Below are 20,661 nucleotides of genomic sequence, written 5' to 3'. Positions count from 1 at the left end.
CCTTAATAAGCATTGCTACCTGCTGTCATAAGGAATGTATCCCAAAAAACATGGTGTAAACTACATCAGGTAGAGCAGATTTTTTTGCAGGTGTGCCCCACCGTCCCTAGCCACTAGCATCCCTTCCTCTGCCTAATCTGCTGTTTTCTGCTGCCTTCCCTTTCCCCTACCAAACCAATCTACCATGTACCATACAAAGACTGCCTATGCTACAGGCTGACCACGTCTGGAAGGGCTAGATCCAAAAGTCAGCTTACAGCAGTATGACTTGTGCTACAACCTGCTTTTAGATTAGAGTAATAGCAGTGAATGCTGTGTAGGGGAGACTTTAAACCAGGGGCAGGCAATTATTTTGGGTGGAGGGCCACTTACTGAGTTTTGGCAAGCCACCAAGGGCCACATGACAGGCAGCCAGGGGCAGAAAAATATTTTCTAAATTTTTAGGGGCCCGGGGGCCTGGACAGAATGGCTTGGAGGGCCCTTATCTTGCCCACCCCTGCTTTAAACTGAACTCTAGAATGAGCAAAATCCCATTTAGCCTTTCTTCAGGTGAAGCAAAGGATGATGTAGCATGAAATAACTAGCAAATAGGAATATACAAATGTTTAAAGCTACTTACCTGTAAAAATGCAGTGACCTGAAGAAGAGTGTTTTACACCTAAAAAGTCTGTCCAATATTTCACCCAACTAGACAATTGATCCAATAAAAGATATCACTGAAAAACTCACCTCTCAGATATTTCTGGAACCATACAGCTACAACAACCCTACCACAACACAGAAGACGTTGAAATTTGCCATTTACAGTGGAAAATCTGTAACAGCCAGACTGCAGTTCAACCCCTACTTCCTCAGCTTGTGCAAAAAACATATCCACAGGGGACTCCCACCTACAGCCCCTGGCTTAATGCACTCAACTTCAAATGTGTGACAACTACACCAGAGACCTTGAGACAAACTGAGAACCATGCTTCACTTAACCTGTTCCAAAAGAGATCAACTTAAAACATGCTTACTCCACATACTTAAGAGTGAGACCTGACAAGAACCACTTCATGCCCGACTGCCTGGCCAGCATCTCTCCCAACTATATAGACAAAAAGATACCACTAAAAACCCTTGCGCCTCATACAGCTGCCACTCAGCTTAAGGTACCCCTCCATACCTTTTGTGAATTAAGTCTAGCAAAGGATGCTTTGAGTTCAAAAAGGTTGAGAACCACTCAAACTAACTCAACCTATTTAACTACTGATAGGTTGCTATTTGGGTTACTGTCTGAGACTTTTATTGCTAAATATTTTAATTTCATCTGGTTTTATAAATTCATTTGCATTAACTGTAAGTCACCCTGAGCTGTTTTTTGTTTTTTTTTAGTGATGGTGGCATACAGATGAAATCAAAATCAATCAAATTAATGTGCACAGCATTTCATTTTCTACATCTCATAAATAAACGGTGTAACTTTAGGAGTTTACCTTGGTGAAAGAGCTTCCCAGTTTGACCAGAGGCACAGTTGGAAATTCACGTTTCTCACTCATTGTTAGGGATCCAGCATTAAGACTATACAGGTTGGACATCACAAGCAAGAGATCCGATGTTGTCTTGACTGGCAGAAAACGGCTGCGAGGTACATTTATGCCCAGAGAATTTTCAAAACTTTTAACAGCAGCACCAACTGCAGTTTCCAATTGAATAATATTTAAGCCTCCATCCAAAGTCTGAAAGAGAAAGTTGTACCATGAACATGGCCAGGAGACTAGAGGTGATCATGATCAGATTTGCATAGTCCAAAAACTGATGCTCCATTTTAAAAGGAGGCAACTCTGTAGAATACGACATTCAGGAAACAGTAGAAGTTCAAGACAGTTAGATGCACATGAACAGTTCTGTACAAATCTCAGATGCTCTCTGAAAAATTCTTCCAACCTGCTTACCTTTGGGTTCACAATGATCTCCATATCAATAGCATTCTGCTCTTGCAATCGTTTAACTGCAGACAGAGAAATCCACAAGTTGTTTGTATTGAATATTTTGAATTTTGACACAGATTTGAATTCATCAACATGTGGTTTTGGGACCTGAGCTATTTCTACCAGTCTCAGTTTATTTTCATACTGTGTGAGCGTGCCACCCTGCAAGAGGCAAAACAAGTTTAAGTACATACAACTGCAAGGAGTTTTTGTCTATAAACCTACTGCTCAGACACCATTTGAACTCTGACCCATGTTTGCCCCAGCACTGTAATATCAAAGTAACTAAATCTTGTATACAAACTTATAGTACAAACTGGCCAGAACACTCACATGTGTTTGAACACTCATAATGCCCATGATACTGGCATAGAGGAAGAACTTTCTAATAGCATGTATCCACTGCTTATTCTACTAATAGTTGATAGGCGGCTTCTAGATGGTAGTAATTTTCAGGTGTGTTTAGGAGTATGGACAGCTTCCAACTCTTACAAAGTGCTTTTAGTTTGTAACACCTCAGTAACATAGACACACAACTGCTTCACAGCCAAAAGCATCACAGTGATGTGCTTCAGTTATCCCCAATTCATGTAGGGTCATTTCTACAGTGCTACAAGCTAGCCTGAAGTATATCAACTTTGTGCATCATCTGTCCACTCAATTTATAGTGCTTAAAGCTCTATAAACATTTTATCTGTCTGCGCTAGATCTCTTAGGAGTCTTTGGAAATTTTACTCTGCTTAAAAAAAAAAAAAATCACCCTCAGCATGAGATGCATAATGAAACAATGGACGAGTCTGCTAGGTTACATTGTAGGATCTCGTTTAAACACTCCCCACAGAAGGAACTAATGGTTGAAACAAAGCTATTCCAGTCAACTGGGTATTTCTAGCAACCTAGCAATTGCTACAATAGCAATATCAACCTCTTGTCCTTATAGAGCCATGGGTATCAGAAAGTCCTATCCTTAAACCCTCAAACACAAAGAAATGCAGTGCAAGGCAGATCTTTGATAATAGTGTTAAATAAATATGGTACAAGCAGTGTTCTTCCCCCATGGTTAAAGAACACAGGACAAGGTTATTGCATGACCAGGTGTGTTGGTGCAGAACCAGTTTGGGACATGTAGTAAACATTCCTAGCACAAAGATATCTCAAATTGTTTCACAATTGACCCCTGACAATGCAAAAACCCAGACTTGACCCATACTCTACAAGCTATTGGTTAGGGCAGGAGCCTAATTCAAGGTTAGAATTTTAACATATGCTGTATTTTTAAATAAGACTGTGCAAGTCATTCAGGCAGATCTAAAACAGCAATGAAAACATTGTTCTAACTGTGTGGTTCTCCACTTTTACCAAACCAAGGCTCCCATCTAACATAGGAAAGGCAGGGTAGTTGTGCCCCTAAGACTGAAAACTTGTGGGGCCCATACAGTAGGACACACAAGGCAGGGGATGTATGGGATATGTGCACAGAGGTCATCAGACCTTGGACTGAACCACTTTCTGCTGTATCACTTTTAAAGTTAGCCATAGAACTGCCGACTGATTTGCAACCGACTGCAAAGCTTGCAACTCTTAAAAGCTGTTTCCGGTGGTATGCAAATTATAGCTGATTCAGGGGTGTCAAATTCACTAGAATCCATGGGCTGAATGAGCAGCATAGGGCAAGTCTGCAGACTGGATCAGACCTAAAACCCAAGCCCAGGCACCATCTGCAGTACATGGGGCTGGGGCCAGTGTACACTGCATGCAGCACATAAGCCATCCAGGGCATGCCACATGTGGTGTGCAGGTCTAGTTCAAGATCCACAGGTAACACACAGGCCAAATAATAGGACTCCATGGGCCAGACCTTTGACATCCCTGGCTTAATTTATTAATGTAGGAGAAAAATGAAACAATTTAAAATGGATGATCCAAGTTGGACAAATTCCTACTTACCTTTACATCTGCTCTTGTTTTATTGGTGACCTCCATGACAAATTCACACTGTTTTCCATTGGGTGGGTTCATCAGATGGTTAAGAATATAAAGATCCACAGTTGCACCCAAGTTATCGATATTAGACACAAATATGTACTCCTTCCCCTCTCCAATCAGAGTATCCAGCAGGCCAGAATTATAGAAACTGGCATAGATGTCACCATGCCCTGGGGGATACCATGCCTCTGTACTCTCTCCTGAATAAGATACATCCTTGGCTATTGGCAGCAGAGTCTCCTTATTAATTCTTGGATACCTACAAAACAACAAATTTCATTAGATCTTATCCAAGGTCAGGCTAGTACAGAGCATAAAGTACAAGACACAGTGTAATGATAAAGCCACCTGGGATACTCTAGATTTGGTATGCTTTAAAGTTATAAGACTTCCAAGGCTAGTTAATTAGATGCTCAAAACCTGGAAGAGTCTGTGCTCCCAGTTGGTACCTGGACAAGAAATTAAGATGCTGTCTACTTTGGCATTCATATTTAATTCAGTAGGAACTTTAGAAAGCCACACTCTACAGAGTCTGGAGCAACACAGCCTTCTTCTTCCACACAGGTTCAGAACATACACTATGCCATTACAAGAAACTGGTAATCAACTTCAGAACAAACTCTAAAATCCCACAACCCCCTTAGGACAAACTTTATTCTTGGCAAGAAGGTCAGGTTACAAGTCACTTCATGACTGTTCCACCCTATTACAACCAACCTCAACCCTTTGACCCTAAGGACAAGTTGTGAGAACAAGCCGCAAAATGTTTGTATTCCACTGAAAATTCCTTCCCCAAAGTCAGATTTTTCACATTTTGCTTTTATGAAATATTCTGACTGTTCTTAGGCCTCCTCAGTTGTTAAAGCTCCAAAAAGGTTGAGCATGAAAGTAAGCTATTACAATGAATAACAAATAATAAATAAAGATATTGTTTCCTAGAAGTCTTGCTTTCTTTTGACTCCAAGACAGGAGAAAGATTCTCCAATACCTGCTTTGATTGAAAGTATAGATTTTCACACGGCTATGGCTGTATTTCTGCAAGATTTTCTTTGTGTCTTCATCAGTGTTGAAGGAGTTCATTAGAACAAGAGGAACATCTGTGTTGTAGGTTTTGTTTAGATGCTGGGGGAGGGGAAAAAAAAAAGGACATTCAGCAAGAATTACTGGCTTTTATTTTTGCAATCTAGAATCTCAAGTTTTCATTTTTTTCATTCGTTATTTCCAATCTGTTTTTAAAAGCTGGAGGGAAAGATTGCTTTTGTTTATTTATTGCCAATTGTTATGATTTCTGGATCAATATCATTTTTAACTGGAAAGCTCTCTATGTAACTACAAAAAAAAAGTTATGATCAACACAATTATTGGAGGTCTAAAACTTGTGGGGGGGGGGTCAAGACTACAATTCTGTTAATTACCCAGTTTTTAGTAGATATTACACACAAGTCATAGAAGTGCGCCCTGCTTTATCTTAGATAATCATATCCAGAATATTGTGCTCCCCCTCTCTAAAACGTTATTTTCCGAAGTCCTCATGCTCTCATCTCTATCTTGATCAGCAATTTAGAGCTTTCACAATTGGACCTCTAAGTAGGTCCTTTAAAAATATATTATAATCTTCCACCCACAGATATTGCTTTCAAGCTTCTCTGCAGATCAATGGCATGAACAACATCAAGAGTATGGAGCAGTTACAATGTTACAGTATTTGCTATTCAAAAAGCATCTACGAACAGCTACAATACCAGGGATGTTCTCTCATGTAGAAAGAACTAGAAAACCCATCGAAAGAGTTCTGGAAAAGACTTTCACTCCAAGTACTGTTCACTCGCTCGATTTCCTATTAGCATTGCATTGAAAAAAGTATGGGCACATGATCACTTTCTTTAGAGCTAGGCTCTATTAAAATAACTTTTAATGAAACAAGCAATTAAAAATAACAAGCCTTGTTTTGTAATACCTGCCTCTTGCTACAGATATTATAACAGCTTATATTAAGTGCAGGCTCTCTATTTACAGAGAGCAGCTATTAGGAAGTCAACTTTCAAGACCTGTGTGTATCTAAGAAACAAATAGGGAACACCATACAGGATCTTAGTTGTTGCATGCCCTAAGTTTTAGTGAAGAAATTAAAGCGTTTACTTTCACACAAGACTACTGGAATGACCTGCCTATGGGAAGACCCACAACAATGGTGTTTTGGAAGTACCAGCCGAACAGTATAGTTTACACGCCCACTTGCTACTGTGGAAAGAGCTAACAGAGCTATTGACAGAGGTGTTCAAGTATTTCCTGTGCTTGAACAGGAAGTACTTGAACTATTTCATCCACCTAAAATGAGCCACATTTTAACTGTTACCCTCTCTTTCTGGTGCAGTTCTCCACATACCCAGTACAGCTAGAGAAAACCCATCTCCTTTTCTCTCCTCCACTGGCACCTCTACTCTAGGACGTCACAGGATTCCCTTCCATCTGTTAATGAAGGTGGCAGTCCGTTTGGACCCAGCATCCCCAGGCTCCACTGACACCAAAAGCAGATCAGTGATCCAGTTCTAGTTCCCCGCTTAGACAGACAGAACAATCCCACATAGCTGGCCAGTTTTTTTCTTTTAAAGGAGTCCCAGATTTGTCAGAAGACATGTTCTGATACTAGCAAGAATCTCAGATTTATATAAATGGTACAGTAATCTTTAACCCATTAGTCTCACATTGTAGCCTTTGTTGGAAGAGCACAAGAGTGTTACGTACCTCAATCTGCTGAACTGTCAGGTCCAAGAAGGTGTTCTCATTCCGCACCCCAATAAGACTCTTGGGGCCTTTACAGCCCATGCTGGTGCCCAAGCCTCCATTGAGTTTCACAACAACCAGTTTGTTCAAGACAGATGCAACGTTGTCAGGCAGCCCTCGGGCCTTTATCTTCTCATACGGCTGAATCTATAAGAGAGCGGCAATTACAGAAAAAGCAAATAAAACATTGTCAGAAGTGGATGAAATGGCTTAAGCCTGCCCCCAACTAGTATCTTTAGGCTGCTCTCAATGACCCTGCCCTGCCAAAGAGACATCACTATAAATTCCTGCGACTCAAAAGGTCAACAGTTGAGTTCTGAACTGCTCTTTGCTGAGACTCTCAAGCTTTTAATTGAAAGGAAGTGGCCTTCACCCATAAGCCATATCCACTCAAAACTGCTAATGAGCTTTGTTGGCAACAAATACCCACACATTTATTTGCAAAGTATGACTCTGAAGTGCTTAGTATATCATAAGCATGTTTAAAAAATTAGAAAAAAGAAAAAGTCCTTGCCTGAAAAGCTTATAGTGTACAGCTTGTGATAAACCAGCTCTCTTCTTGGAAAAATGTATTTTTAATTGAACTTTCTGCCTACAACACTATCAATTTTATTTAAATGATGATACTCCTTCACTTCCCAATCCTAGACCACAGAGGGCATGGAATAGGTGTGAACAGATGTAGGGAACAGACCAAGCAAACATTCCCTACTCACCATGATCCTTCCTCAGGTCTGCAGGAGGCAAGACCCTTCTTGCAAGTCTTTTAAACAAATCCAAGCCACCCGCCCACCGACAAGTCTCCCACTTGAAGTGTCTCTCTACAAGAAAGCAGATTGGCTTTCCTTTTGTAGAAGTCCTCTGACCTTTTTGCACTTCAGTCACGAGAGCTAACACCTCTGGCAAAATTTCAATAAATTCTGAGTCGGTCTTTAAATAAGCTAATTAAAGTAATCCTCCTCCTCACTGGTAAATGGCAAAGTGGAAATAATGAAGTTCAATCTCAACCCCTCTATTTTCAGGGTGCCCCATCCAATTGGCATCAAACTTTACAGAGAAGGTCTACCTTGATAGTAGATATAACCTATATATTTTAAAGTCAACAAGACTTCTTCTGGACTTCGGAGTAGAATACAAAACAGGTTTTATAATGGTTTTATAAACTGCTGCTACTTTGATTAGCAAGAGCCTCCTCTCAAACCCATAACACCAAAATCAAGGTAATGTTAAAGTAATAACGATCAATCAAGAACTACTAGACCAAACTAAATAAGGCTGCATAATGTCTTTTTTACTCTTTCTTCAAAATGTCTTTTAGAAGTTTAACAAACTATAACAAAATTTCTGATGTTTGAAAAGAATGCAAAACATGTAGCACGCTTTTAGTACAACAGTACTGAATTTATGTCAGTTTTAGTTAAAAGAACGTGCTTGGTCTGCAGCAAAGTTACGACCAGTATGGTCTGAAAAAGTTTAGAACTTCATGCTTGCTTTGGCTGATCCAGAGATAAGAAGGAAAAAGAAGCCTATGCTACAGGGGAACAAAGAAGTCCTACTCCCAGCTGGATATGGAAAAAACCCCCCACTGTATTGCCCAACAATGAATGCCACAGGTGGCAGATTAGGAGGACTCCCTTACATTACTGGAACTACACCTCCTGTGTAAATCAGGAACGACATATGGTAAACTTTCTATAACAATGATATTATCTTTTTCTTAGTTAGTTCTTGTGCAGCACAGTTTGAGGGCCATGACGCAATAAACTGAAGTAACTCCACTATTTTAATATCTCCCCTACAAGCAAAATGTTTGCTCAGATTCAGGTAACTAAGTCTGATTTAACATTCTTTTGAGGACAAATCTCTGCTCCCAAAATGTTTCAGTGTGAAGGCTGGATATTTGTGTTTAATATCCATAGCACTTCAGTGGAGGAATCTGGCATTTCTGATCAATTTTCCCTTAAACAAGGGACATTTTAGAATCATGTTACCAAAGCTGGAAGATACAGTGTACAGCCCAAGACTAAGTGCTATATAACAGCAACAGGAAACAGAAGAGTGTTATCTACTTAACGGGTATGTTTTGAAACATAGCTCTGATATAAAACTGAATTAAAAGGTTAAGCACAAATAAACTGTGAGGCTACCTATTACCTCTTGGAAAAAGCTTTATTCTGCCACTAGTGGGACTTTTGCAAAAACAAACAAACCCCCAACTTGCTATAGGCCCTGCATGTGGGTTTTTTCCATAAACTGCTGGAGAAGAAACACTGTGAAAGGCATGTGCCCCTGAACCACACACTTCTATGCAGAAAAAGGGAGAAAAAAAAACCAAAAACCGGACTCAGTGGTACCCTACTGAAAAAATAAGCCAGCCCACATAGAACCTATTTTTAAAAAACATGATTGGATAAGTTTTTCCTGTGTCTTGCCTATCAAAGTGCAAGCTAGAGAAAACAGCATGGGAGTAACCCGCAGCATACACATGTAGACCTGCTGTCATCACCCCACAAATATAACTTTTACCTCTGATACTACTACCTCTGATACTACTAATATAACGACAAATGAATCTTCAACAAGATTCCTCTAGACTCTAAATTTAATATCAGTATTTCAGGAACTCTGCTCCATGATTCTGTTTCAGTAGAGATTTAAAATATTAATATCCCAGGATCTTATAGCAAGTTGTGAACTACTTACACACAGATTTTACATATACACCTTAAACCAACAAATTGATTTAGTCTTCCCAGCAAGAACGTTATAAAGCTGAACACTCAAACCAGTCAATTTAAAAATAAAATAATAATAAAAATAACAAAACCAAAAACAGACTTTACAACTATACCAGGGCAGCTTTTCAACCTAGTTACAGCATCCTGATTTATACTACTATAAACTAGGATTTATTATATACCACTATAATAAATAACATACTCTAAACTGTACAGAAATTGTAAGACTATATTAAGCCAGAGAAATAAACCCACCTTTGTACTATTTTGATCCAACAGCAGGTTTAATATAGAAATCTATTGCCATCAGTGTCTTTGTGCCAAAGTTAAATATTTAAGATTATAAAAGCCCCCAAAATGTATCAAAAGGCAGACACAAATGCATTAAACCTACAAAGCAAACAAAGTATTTTGTATGCAATTAGATCATTCAAATCAATATATGTTACTGGCTATTAGACAGCGACATCACCACCTACATCATGCCAGTAATAGTAGCTGAAGAAAAAGGCAGTGAACTTTCAGAGAAAGAGCAATGGCCAAGTTTTCCCAACATACATATGCAATGCCATACCAAATTGGATTTTAATAAAGACTTTGTTATCCAAAATTGTTTCTACAGCACCAAATAAAAGCCAGTAAAAGGCTCTAATGCTGCCCTCTCCTTAAATGTGAAGATGTAGAAAGCAGGCTCAAAGCAGCACAAGTTTTTCTAACCAAGCTTTTCCCTCTTTAGAAATAGCCAAGGAAGGATAGCAAGATACAGACTGACATTCATCTATGAACAGCTTGGCTCCCTTCATCCCACAACTCTTACCATTCAGGCCTTTTCCATGAACAGTAGTTGGCAGGGTGCATGCCTTCCCACTCAGCGAGACTTGTGGAGAACTTCACAAGAAATTAGAGGTCTTGAATTTAAGCTCTCCTCCCACAAATGGAGAGCACTATAATCCTACACCAGCATCCTATGATCTAGTTTACAGGGGGGAGTCATATGCCAGAAGTATGGATTGTCAATCTAATTGTAGGAAGTATTATTTCTAACATTTATGCTTATTTGTCTGTATCCTAATCAACAAGAGGAACTCATGTATTGGCATTCAACTTTCGTATATCCATAAAAAAAACAAGGATATGTTGGACTTACACTATGCTATATGGTAAATCAATCTCTCTGCATGCATTTTTCCTCATCCTAAGCTAGCACCAAACTCTTAACACGCCTTAGTGCTCAGAGTAAAAGCATACCAGAAAGGCAGGACTTAATGAAAATTCAATTGGTGCCAGCAAACATGTACTCTGTACCAGGGCCTCCCTAGTACAAAATGTGTGCATCTTTCAGCTTGCCAAGTCTCTGGAATGCATTGTTCAAAACAAGATGAGAAACTGGTTTACAAGATATGGATGAATACATGCAACTTTACTGATGAACATGCAATAAACAAGTCTGTTATAAATACTGTGGCTTTGTATAGGTGTTCTGGATTTGCTCTACCGAAACACTGTCATTGCATAGTCCGTAAGATTGGGAACTTATACATGCCATAACCAAATAATGTGGGCTTGCTCAGACTGGCTTCCTGGACTTTCTCTTTACAGTCGCCAGAATTTACAATTCAATTTGCAACTGATTGTTACTAGAATTTATCCTGGGTTCCAATACTGCTCAGCTACATACACTGACACCAAGACAACCAAAGCAAGGAAAAGGTTACTAGAACTCAGCAGCTAAGTGTAAAATTCTGAGTCAAATTTCTTTGAAGACCTAGATCCAAGAACATTAAAAATAAAAGACCATTTCAAACTGCCTGTATAAGTAGTTTATGTTCTACAGTTAACAGTGCAGTACTTCATCACCAGAGGCATAACTGGCAACCCTTACTTTATTCAACTAAAGCTAAGACAGAACAAGCCTTCAAGTCTGAAATGTTGCTTTATTTAAAACCTATACAAAAAAATCCAATTTCTTCTGGGAAGAGACATGCAGAGTTTTTAAATAAGTCCAAAGTTTAATTTAAAAAATGCTAATTTTAGAGAAGTTTGAGTATATGGATTATGTTACACTGCTTACACAGACTGCCAACTACTTACAGTTGATGCAAAGAAAGTGTAGAACCAATGGAATGCAATATCAAATCAACTGTGATATTTTAAAAACAAAATTATGCATGTCTCATGTAAAACAATGGAAGTGACCTGCCAATACTCCATGTGGAAAGCTGTGACACTGCATGGTTTAACAGTTTTATCTAACTGGGTAATTGAGTGTCAGCAAACCAAAGTCACATGTTGGACTATCTTCAAATGCCTTGCTTTAGGCAGAGGTGGGACGTCAGCATAAGACAGACGGACAGACAAGTGTTCAATTCAATTAAGATAACAATACCATCATATGGAGCGGAAACGTGTCTGTTAAGATCATCCGAGAGAAAAAAATAAGACAGCTGTAAAAGCCAGGAATTATGATGAATCTCAACATTCAACAATACGATTAGGTCACAAAGGAGGAGGTACTCCAGTGATTCTCAAAAGATTGAAAGCGAAGTCAATTACAATAATAGGCCCAGTTCATTAGGCAGAAGAAAGTACACTCCTACAAAAGGCCTTCAGAGAGTAAGTGGAAGAAAACAGAGTGCATAAAGGAGGATAAAAAGACATGATTCTTAGAGATTTAAGGAGCTCAAGACAGGATGATATTCAGATCTGGGGAGTAACCCAGTCAGTTCCACTCCTGCACAAATACCCTTGCGTTTGCTTGCAAGTGACATAAGAAGGCTTTCTTTCTCCTGCCAGGAGATGTTTATATTACTACACCTATGTGAGACAGGGCTTCCCATTCTCTGCCATCCTGAGGAGGAGGATTACATGAGAACTGTGGTTTAAAACTGCCAGATGTTTCAGTCACTTCTACAGAAAGGATGGTTCATTCCACTTATCAAAATCCAGAAGAGGGTCCAGAATGGAGGGAGCCACAGGAGATTATCTTTGTATGGCATTAGGAAATTCTCTCAAACTGAGCAGGGAATTGCCAAAGGAAAGGACCAAGGCTGACAAAGATACATAGATATATTCAGATTTCAGTCAAGTAGGCAGCATAAGATCATTGCAAGGATCTTTGTTACAAGCAGATTTTCAGAACGTTAATGTGCCACACCAGACAGGATGAAAATCTGATACCTGATGGCAGTCCCTCTGTACTATTTAAAAACATATCTATTCAGGAATACCATCTGCTCACAGCAAGTTTATTCTATCCACAGTCCACTGACTATGCTTTATTTTCAAAAGGAAGCACAAAGAATAAATGGAAGAGGCAGGACACAGGATATGGCACTTCAGTGTGTGCAGGATATGTCTGAATAAACTACAGAAAACACTGCAGGTTACAAGTATGGATTTGTCAGAAAGGCATAAATAACTGATGCAGCATAAGAGGCCATTATGTAGGGAAGTGGAATGACCAACAAGAACAGTGATCATCAGCCTTCTTAGGCTGCAGGCCCATCTGACTCAGTACAGGTCAGCGGCAGGCAGTAGGACCCAGCAGCCACTTTAGCCTCAGTGGCACAGGAAAAATGACTGCTGCTGAAGCCCCCTGCTGCCAAAGCCCCACATCCATGGGGTGAATCAAACAGCCCTGGGGGCTGAATGTGGCCCACAGGGCATAGGTTGCTAACCCCCAGACAAGAGCAGAGCTTTCCTGTTCTGAACATGTGTTTAGAAAAGATAATAATACCCTTTGCAAGCCCTGATCAAACTGGTTGCCATCTAAGATACCATGTTTGTGCCCGAAAACTTTACCATTAAAGACATTTTTTTTGCAAAAAATCTTGTAGTAGAGATTATATTTTTCATTAGACCAACGAGTCCTGATGGCCTTTGCCTCTAGACCAATATGACTACAACCTGGATACCTGACTTATCCATTAAGTCATCCTACCAACCTCGTCGCTAAAAACTTGACCTCAAAAAGGTCAACTCAGAGATCAGTTACCCAAGCACCACAGGCAGTTTCATGTGCCTTTTCAGGTTCCTAAAGTGCTATAAGTATAGCTTTAATCTAAAAAGTGTTGAAATGGCTATTTTTCAGTTTTAGTGTAGCTTATAAGCAAGTAAACAAAAAGATCCATCTTAACCTGTTGTTAAATGGTAGGAACTCTGCTCATATACAGTATTAACCCTTAAAAAAATCTGTTCGCAATCACGTAAGATATCATTACTTTTCATATACATAATGAATAGAGCTATCAACAAGTTTAAAGGATAACTGCACTAGACATGTCTGCTCAGCAGTGGCATCACTAGAATGGAAAGCTGGGTGGAATTAGTAAAGACCAAACATCTGATGTAACAGCAAGTCATTTGCAAATGACCCACCTAGGTCTATGCCCCTGCTTCCATCACTGCCTATTAGCCAAACAGCACAATTTTATTTTTTTAAAATCATACTATATTTCTTTGAAATCTTGACAGTCTAGCGCTACAAAAAAGTACTGCCATAATACTGACCACTAGAACATAAAAACGGGAATTTGCTTTCTGTACAATTAGCTTTTAAATGTGAACTTGAGAACATGTGGAAGTTAGCTCTTTCCTTAATAAAGTGTTAAATCCTGGCCTCAATGGAGCAAACAATTACTCCCAGGCACTCCACCTAGGATGTAAAGCATAGGCCAACAGAAGCTATGAGAAGGACAACTTAAAACTTTAAATCACCTGGCCTTGCCAGACATTTCAGCATAACAGAAAATGTGCACGTGCTTGGGAGAGCGGGGCAGGCAAGGGGGGGGGGGGGAGGGCTGCTTTGAGAACAGGCACCAACCCTAAAGAGAGACTTATTCACATGTTTAACTCAAATCCTTGGCTCTATGTAGGATCAGGGTCCAAGACACTGGCACATCTGGCCTGTCCTTCAACAGTTCTACTTGGGCTTGGGAAATCATTGAATCCAACATCCCATCACCTTATGAAGGAAACAGATCTGCTAAGGAGCTTATATTTTAAACACTGGACGTGAAAAACAAAGTGATAATAGAGACCTACTTCAACAGAAAGGATGGGAAGGACATGGCTAACAAATACAATGACCAAGTTATTCATTAAGATACATGTTGTGCAAGGTGAGAGTTTGGGATTTGAACTGGTTTTAAAAAAAGTACTTTTTTTTTGGGGGGGGGGGGGGGGGGGGGGGGGGGGGGGGGATAGACACCACTGCAGAAGCAAGTTTGTACGAAGTATTTGAAAGAGCCAAGGCTAACATTTGACTACATGATTTTAGAAGTAAGTTCCAAGTTCAAGGGGAGATAAGAAGGCAGCATGGGAGGTATTTGAGAGACCAACAAAAGCAGTTTGCTTATAATGGGCTCATATACAGAAACAGTACCCAGGCTCATCAACAGGCATGAAAGACTCTGGAAGAATTTTACACACAATGTCATGTTAAAAAACTCAATTTTGCAGAACTACTCAATCAATCTACTACATCAGATGGACATTTAAGAACTGCCTTGTTCTCAACCATGCAAAAAAAAGTTGCACATGGGCACCAGTGCCTGATACTGGTTCTTTTCCTTCATAACATGATTTACTGAGATTAAACCAAGTAGCGTGCAGGGTGGACAGCCTTCTTATTCAGCCATGCCATACACCTATGGAAATCCTCATATTCAGACAGCCTTCCTCCACATCCAGATCATGCCAACTGTTTGTTACCTTTGCTTCCCATGGGCATTTTTATACAAGCAAGCGCTGGGCGCTTTGAAAAGTGCCTGGTGCTGCAACACTTACAGTTGTTTAAGCAGCAAAATGTGCATCAGTGCTGAAACAATGGCGGCAGCGCACTGCTGAACTAAAACACATAGGTGTTTTAGTTCAAAAGCACACCGCTCCCATTTTCTGCACACTGACACACATTTTGCTGCTTATACGACTGTATGGGGTATGCACAGCACAGTTCACATCAGCTTGCACGTGGAGCAGACTTAATTAATCGAGTCCACTCCGAAGCAGCGGATCTCCGGTGCATCACGGGATTAAAAGTGTATAAATGCCCCATGTGGATTCACAACAGCAAGACCAGACCTCAACACTATTAATGCAAAGCCCTTGTGGTAGGTCATCTAACAAGATCTCACTTAAAAATTGAGCAAACATACTGCTGTGTTCTGAATATGCAGGGTTATATCACACCAATATTTACTGGTCTTTATTTTGGCTTCTTACAAAAATGGAAAGCTGACTTTAAATACCCACCTTTTTTTAGGGCCTATCACAGAAGAAGTGAACAGAGCTACAAGTTTTATGTCAATCTGAGCTGAGAACTTCCACTGTCATTTGCCCACCCATCAGTATCAATTACTTAATCCCTGCTCTCCATGCTTTTAATATCTCCTCACTTTTGTTGGGGTTTATGATAAAAGCTATCATTCATACACCTCCATTATTGATTAGTTTTGATTGAAGCAGGAGGAGTTTTTTCAATATATGAATGTACCATGATGCACCATCCCAAACACTTCAGTGGGAAGAAAAGCTGTGTCTGCTGCCCAAATCTTGGACACTAAATGAAAGTTTAGGGTTCTGGTCCTATACATTACATCTCCATCAGAAAGCAGCTCTCCTTGAGATGATCCTTGCACAAAGTTCAAAATGTACACATTCCCATATATGGGGTTGAAATCCTATTGACATAGCTGGAGGATTTAAACCAATAATACAGCATTTGCTGTTAAAATTGTTTGGAGGTTTTCAAATGATTTACAATCTAGGTGCCTAGTTGAAAAGCCTGTGTACATCTTGAGCTCCCATAAATATGGATCCTGGATTACACTCACCAGAGGCCTCTAGTTTAAAGATACAATGTAAAGCCAATTTTCAGAAACAGGCAAAAGCACTCATCAAGATGTTTCAAATGTAGTATTAATAAAAAGAAGTTATTCTATCAGAATCTAAACAGCTTCTCCTTGGGGAAAATTTGTAGTTATGTGCCTCCTCCTCTCCAGCCTCTGGCATATCACTTTTTGGAGGTATTCGGGGATTACACAACACAGTTATAAAGTTCTTAAAAAAAAAAAATAAATAAAATAAAATAAAAAAATCAAGGACTATAGAACAGTAATTTACTATGGTAAGAACAATCTCAAAGAACTAGAGGCAACCAGAAAGAAGGAAATGAACAGCACTAAATACACTTACATAGGATTTTTCCCCGCTCTCTCCCTAGGTAGATATCCATCATGAAGAACTGACTGTTCAAAGTCCATTTCTGAGACCCTTCTAAAGTTACTATTCTTCATCCCTTTGAGTCAGGCACTCCTTTTATCCATGACTTAAAAACCTGATCAAAGCTAGAACTGTCAGTGTTTAGCTAATAGTCATGCTGCCCAGCAAAAAAAAAAATTACAGATCATCAGTAATATGAAATGCATTGTATGCAGAGCCTCCTTCATTCTCTCTCTCTCTGTGTATCCTATGGTAATTTACTAAAAGAAGTGATGGGCTTAAACATGGATAGGACATTAGTGGGCGGGCAAAAAACTGTTCTTGCAAAAAGTCAGCAACAGTCAGAGGTTTTTTTTTTTGGAAAGTGACAGAAGATTAGGATTCCATTCAGCCCACCGGACACCAACACAAGAGACTCCTGTATAGCAGTACTTTTGACATAGAAACAGCACACTAGCATGCAAGAATCTTTTTAAAAGGACTGCATCATGAAACATCTAGTAACAAAATTTACAGATGATTAACTGTGAATTTCTGTTGCAAGCAAGCAGAACTCCATTTCTTTTTTCTTTGCATACTGTGCCAAACTTAAGGCAAGATACTTTCATGCATACTCAATACTGGTAAAAGATTTTGCTTACCCCAACAAGAGACTAACAGATGAATTAAAGGATAACATGAACCATCTCACTGCTTACTCATGTAAAAGAGTCATTACTTAACCTAAGATTGGCATACAAGTTTAACTTGAACTTTTGGAGAAAGTTATTAATCGAAACAGCAAGGTACAAGTCAGTCTTCACAACAGACATTTATCTAGTTAATTATTATGTCATTAGGAACTAGGAAGGTGTTTGTTTTTCTTAGTTGCTCACTTGCCATTATGGTCAGTGATATTTATCACTAAAAGGGAATGGTATGATTCAGAGTTCATGCCACATAGTAAAATTACATCTAAGAATTATTCACGTACCTCACTAAAAACCCAAAATGGCATGATGGCGCAGGAGCTGTTGAATGAAATCATAAAATGTGTGCTTGGATATGGTTATGTGCAAAGCTAAAAGAAATCAAGGTTTAGGATGAAAGAGCCAGCACCTTACTGCTGTTTGTGAATAGATACTTTTTTTCTGTGCTAATCCTGCCCTCCCAACTTAAACAACCTCACATATTTCTGATCTGGAGGACACTGATATTTACATTATATCCATCCAACTACCAAATATTAATCAACTATGATTAACATTTTGCTGAATTTTGATATTTTATAATACAACAATGTACAGAAGTCAGACCAGATACAAAGTGAATATTAATCATTTTAATGCTTAGCCTTTAACGCAGAAAACTAACTGTTGAGTGTTACGTTATCCAGTACGTAGGGCAGTGGTTTCCCCCCCTTTTTAAGTAGGAGATCACCTTTGGCATTTAAAAGCGACCCAAAAGCACGGTGGCAAGATCTACCGTGTGCCACTGCCACCTGCCCAGTAGGTAAGTCTGTGGGGAGGAAAGGTGGGGGCAGATCAAGGCAGAGGGAGAAAAAATTATTTGGGGGTGCGTGTCCCCAGTAGGCAAGTTCCACCTGGCCAGGGCCCTCACTCAACCTACCCTTGTTCCTACCTTTGCAGCACTGTCCTCACCGCAGAGGCCTCGATCTAGCTCCCACCCCTCCCCTCCCCCACAGACTGACCTGTCGGGCTGGGGCACACACATGCATGCACGCAGGCAACTCAGCCCCCCCATCTCAACCTCAGATGGACTCCAAGAGGCTCCGAGATCTACCGGCAGACCAAGATTCACTGGTTGGTGAACAGTGACATATTGCAATGTTAGAAGCGTGTAAAACAGCTCTAAAGAAGGACAAGAATCAAATTGACATCAAATGCTTTTAAAGCTAAAAATAATTAGAACTGAAGAAACTCAGATTAGCTAGAAGATTACACCCTTTTTCTGTTCTTTCAAAAGCAAGAGTGGATCTAGCCAGCCAGTCGTTTTTTCAGATGCCAAGCAGGATCCTTAACTGAATCACTGCTGACACAGCAAAGGGCAAACAGCTTTCATTCAGGAGTTTTGTGACTTCTGTTCACTTTTAAGATACCAGGCTACTGCTCTGGGAAAACAAAAATCCTCATGTTACACACCTACACTCTTCGTTAAGTAACCACCAAGAAAAAGTCTACAGCCACAGATGAGTCAATAAAATGGGGTCGGGTTCAGTGGAGAATACCTGTCCTTTGAAGCAAGCACGTGAAAAAGTGCTTTTTGTAGCACTCATTTTAAAGGCCAAGAAAGCACTAGCACCATTAAAAAAAAAGTACACTAAAAAAAAAAAAAAGCCATTAACAATGTTTCTAATTCCCTGGTTTTACATAACTTTTTGATATGCAATAATGTAAAGGAGTTGTAGAACTCAGCACACTTACTGTGACTTTCAAAATATTTAGCGAGAACAAGTTACAAGACACTGCCTTGCCTCAGTTAACAGTTCAGTGGAAAAGGGGTCAAAGAATGTAGTATGTCTCTCCCCCCGCCCTCCCCCAACACAATATAAGTTGCCTTTTCCTGAAGTCAAAGAGTAAAGCTATATTAATTTCTATTTTCCTTAAGCAAAGGAAAGGTTTACAGAAGAACACTCTTGGAGAACTAGGCATATGTTAAATGCAAACAGAATATTTGGGGGGAAAAATGTCTGTTTTAGTTCTTGCCACAATAAATAATTATTTCAAAAGCTGTCCCACTTGTTTTAAGTAAACAGTAATTAAACAATTTCATGCTTACTACAGATGTGGAAGCAAACAGCAATCAGTAATTTTAAGATTCCTTGGCTAGCCTCCTATTATTTTATTGGAACTTACTGAATCTTCTGGAGGTCTCTGAATCTTCCCCCAGTCTACTGACGGTCCTTTTTCTTGCAAGAATCTGTGGAATAGCTTCTTAAATCCATCCAAGTCTTTTTTAGTGTGCTGTAAAGAAAAATAGCAAAAGCACATTTTGTTTTAAAAATGGTTATTTTTGTTATTTTATTTCATTGCAAAAGCATTCTTCAAAACCTGACATACAATGATTCACACACATGCTTTTCACCCAACATTTAAACACAGGCAACTCTAGGGTGAAACATGAGAATGCTGCATAACACCTTCAGGCAGAAAGCACAACATACTTTCTCTAGTTGAAACAGCTGACAGTTTTTGCACTGAAATTCTGCCAAATATTTTAGCCTAGGTGTCTCAAATTCAATTTTGAAATAAAAGTGGTTTAATTTTCAAGAGGTACCACCCACCTATAAATCCCAATAAAACTGATGATGCTGAGTATACTCTGATTCCACTAAAAAGCAAGACACTCTGACACACAAAACATGAGGCACTTGGTTTTGAAAATTTTAGCCCATACCATTACCCTAAGTTAGAGTTTGGCCTGGCCCTAAGGGAAGACATTCCAGCTTACTGCAGAACTTGTTAAAATTGCTTGGGACTACTAAAAATAAGTTCAGTAATAATTCTGTATCACCTAGATTTTCCACTAAAGCCTCCCATTTACACTGCATCCCTGTATAACTCTTGTTTGTTGGAGACCACATAGAATTACAACATATTTAATTTTTTATTTTATTTCTTTAAATAAGGGCTATAACTGTTTGACTATGCAACTGCTTCCCTATATCAGGCATACTTTCATTTACAAGAAAAATGCATGAAAAACTTGAAAAAAATACTTTGTTAGGTCTTTCCAATAAAGTCTAGAAACTACAGTTTCACGCTGATTGCTAAAAATGTCAATATAAGTCAACTTATTATAAAACTATAACATCAAGGAGCCATTAATAAGTCTATCAATTTAATGGCAATCTTAATTACTTTATGATTTTTTTAAACTGAGAAGTGTTTCAGGTCTCATTGTGTGATTACTGAAGTTTACTCTCCTCAAACAAAGGAGCAGGTGAAGAAGAGAAAGCTTTG

The 20,661-nt window shown here is 39.3% G+C and overlaps 1 protein-coding gene across 3 annotated transcripts in view; it reads right to left on the bottom strand.

Moving 5' to 3' along the window:
• Window positions 1-20,661, bottom strand: part of UGP2 (UDP-glucose pyrophosphorylase 2) — a 35,052-nt gene that overhangs the window by 2,696 nt on the left and 11,695 nt on the right. For all 3 annotated transcript variants that reach the window (XM_019500724.1, XM_014595048.2, XM_014595050.2), the window contains exons 3-8: window positions 19,555-19,662; window positions 6,702-6,887; window positions 4,945-5,078; window positions 3,918-4,215; window positions 1,935-2,132; window positions 1,476-1,718 (exon numbers count right to left, since the gene is read on the bottom strand). In XM_019500724.1, coding sequence (XP_019356269.1) covers window positions 1,476-1,718; window positions 1,935-2,132; window positions 3,918-4,215; window positions 4,945-5,078; window positions 6,702-6,887; window positions 19,555-19,662 — 1,167 coding nt within the window. The remainder of the gene's footprint in view (window positions 1-1,475; window positions 1,719-1,934; window positions 2,133-3,917; window positions 4,216-4,944; window positions 5,079-6,701; window positions 6,888-19,554; window positions 19,663-20,661) is intronic.

Source organism: Alligator mississippiensis, chromosome 1, assembly GCF_030867095.1.
Source record: "Alligator mississippiensis isolate rAllMis1 chromosome 1, rAllMis1, whole genome shotgun sequence".
In the NCBI taxonomy this organism is placed as follows: Eukaryota; Metazoa; Chordata; order Crocodylia; family Alligatoridae; genus Alligator; species Alligator mississippiensis.
Note: the sequence above shows the minus strand (reverse complement) of the source record. Positions and strands in the feature narration are given on the sequence as shown.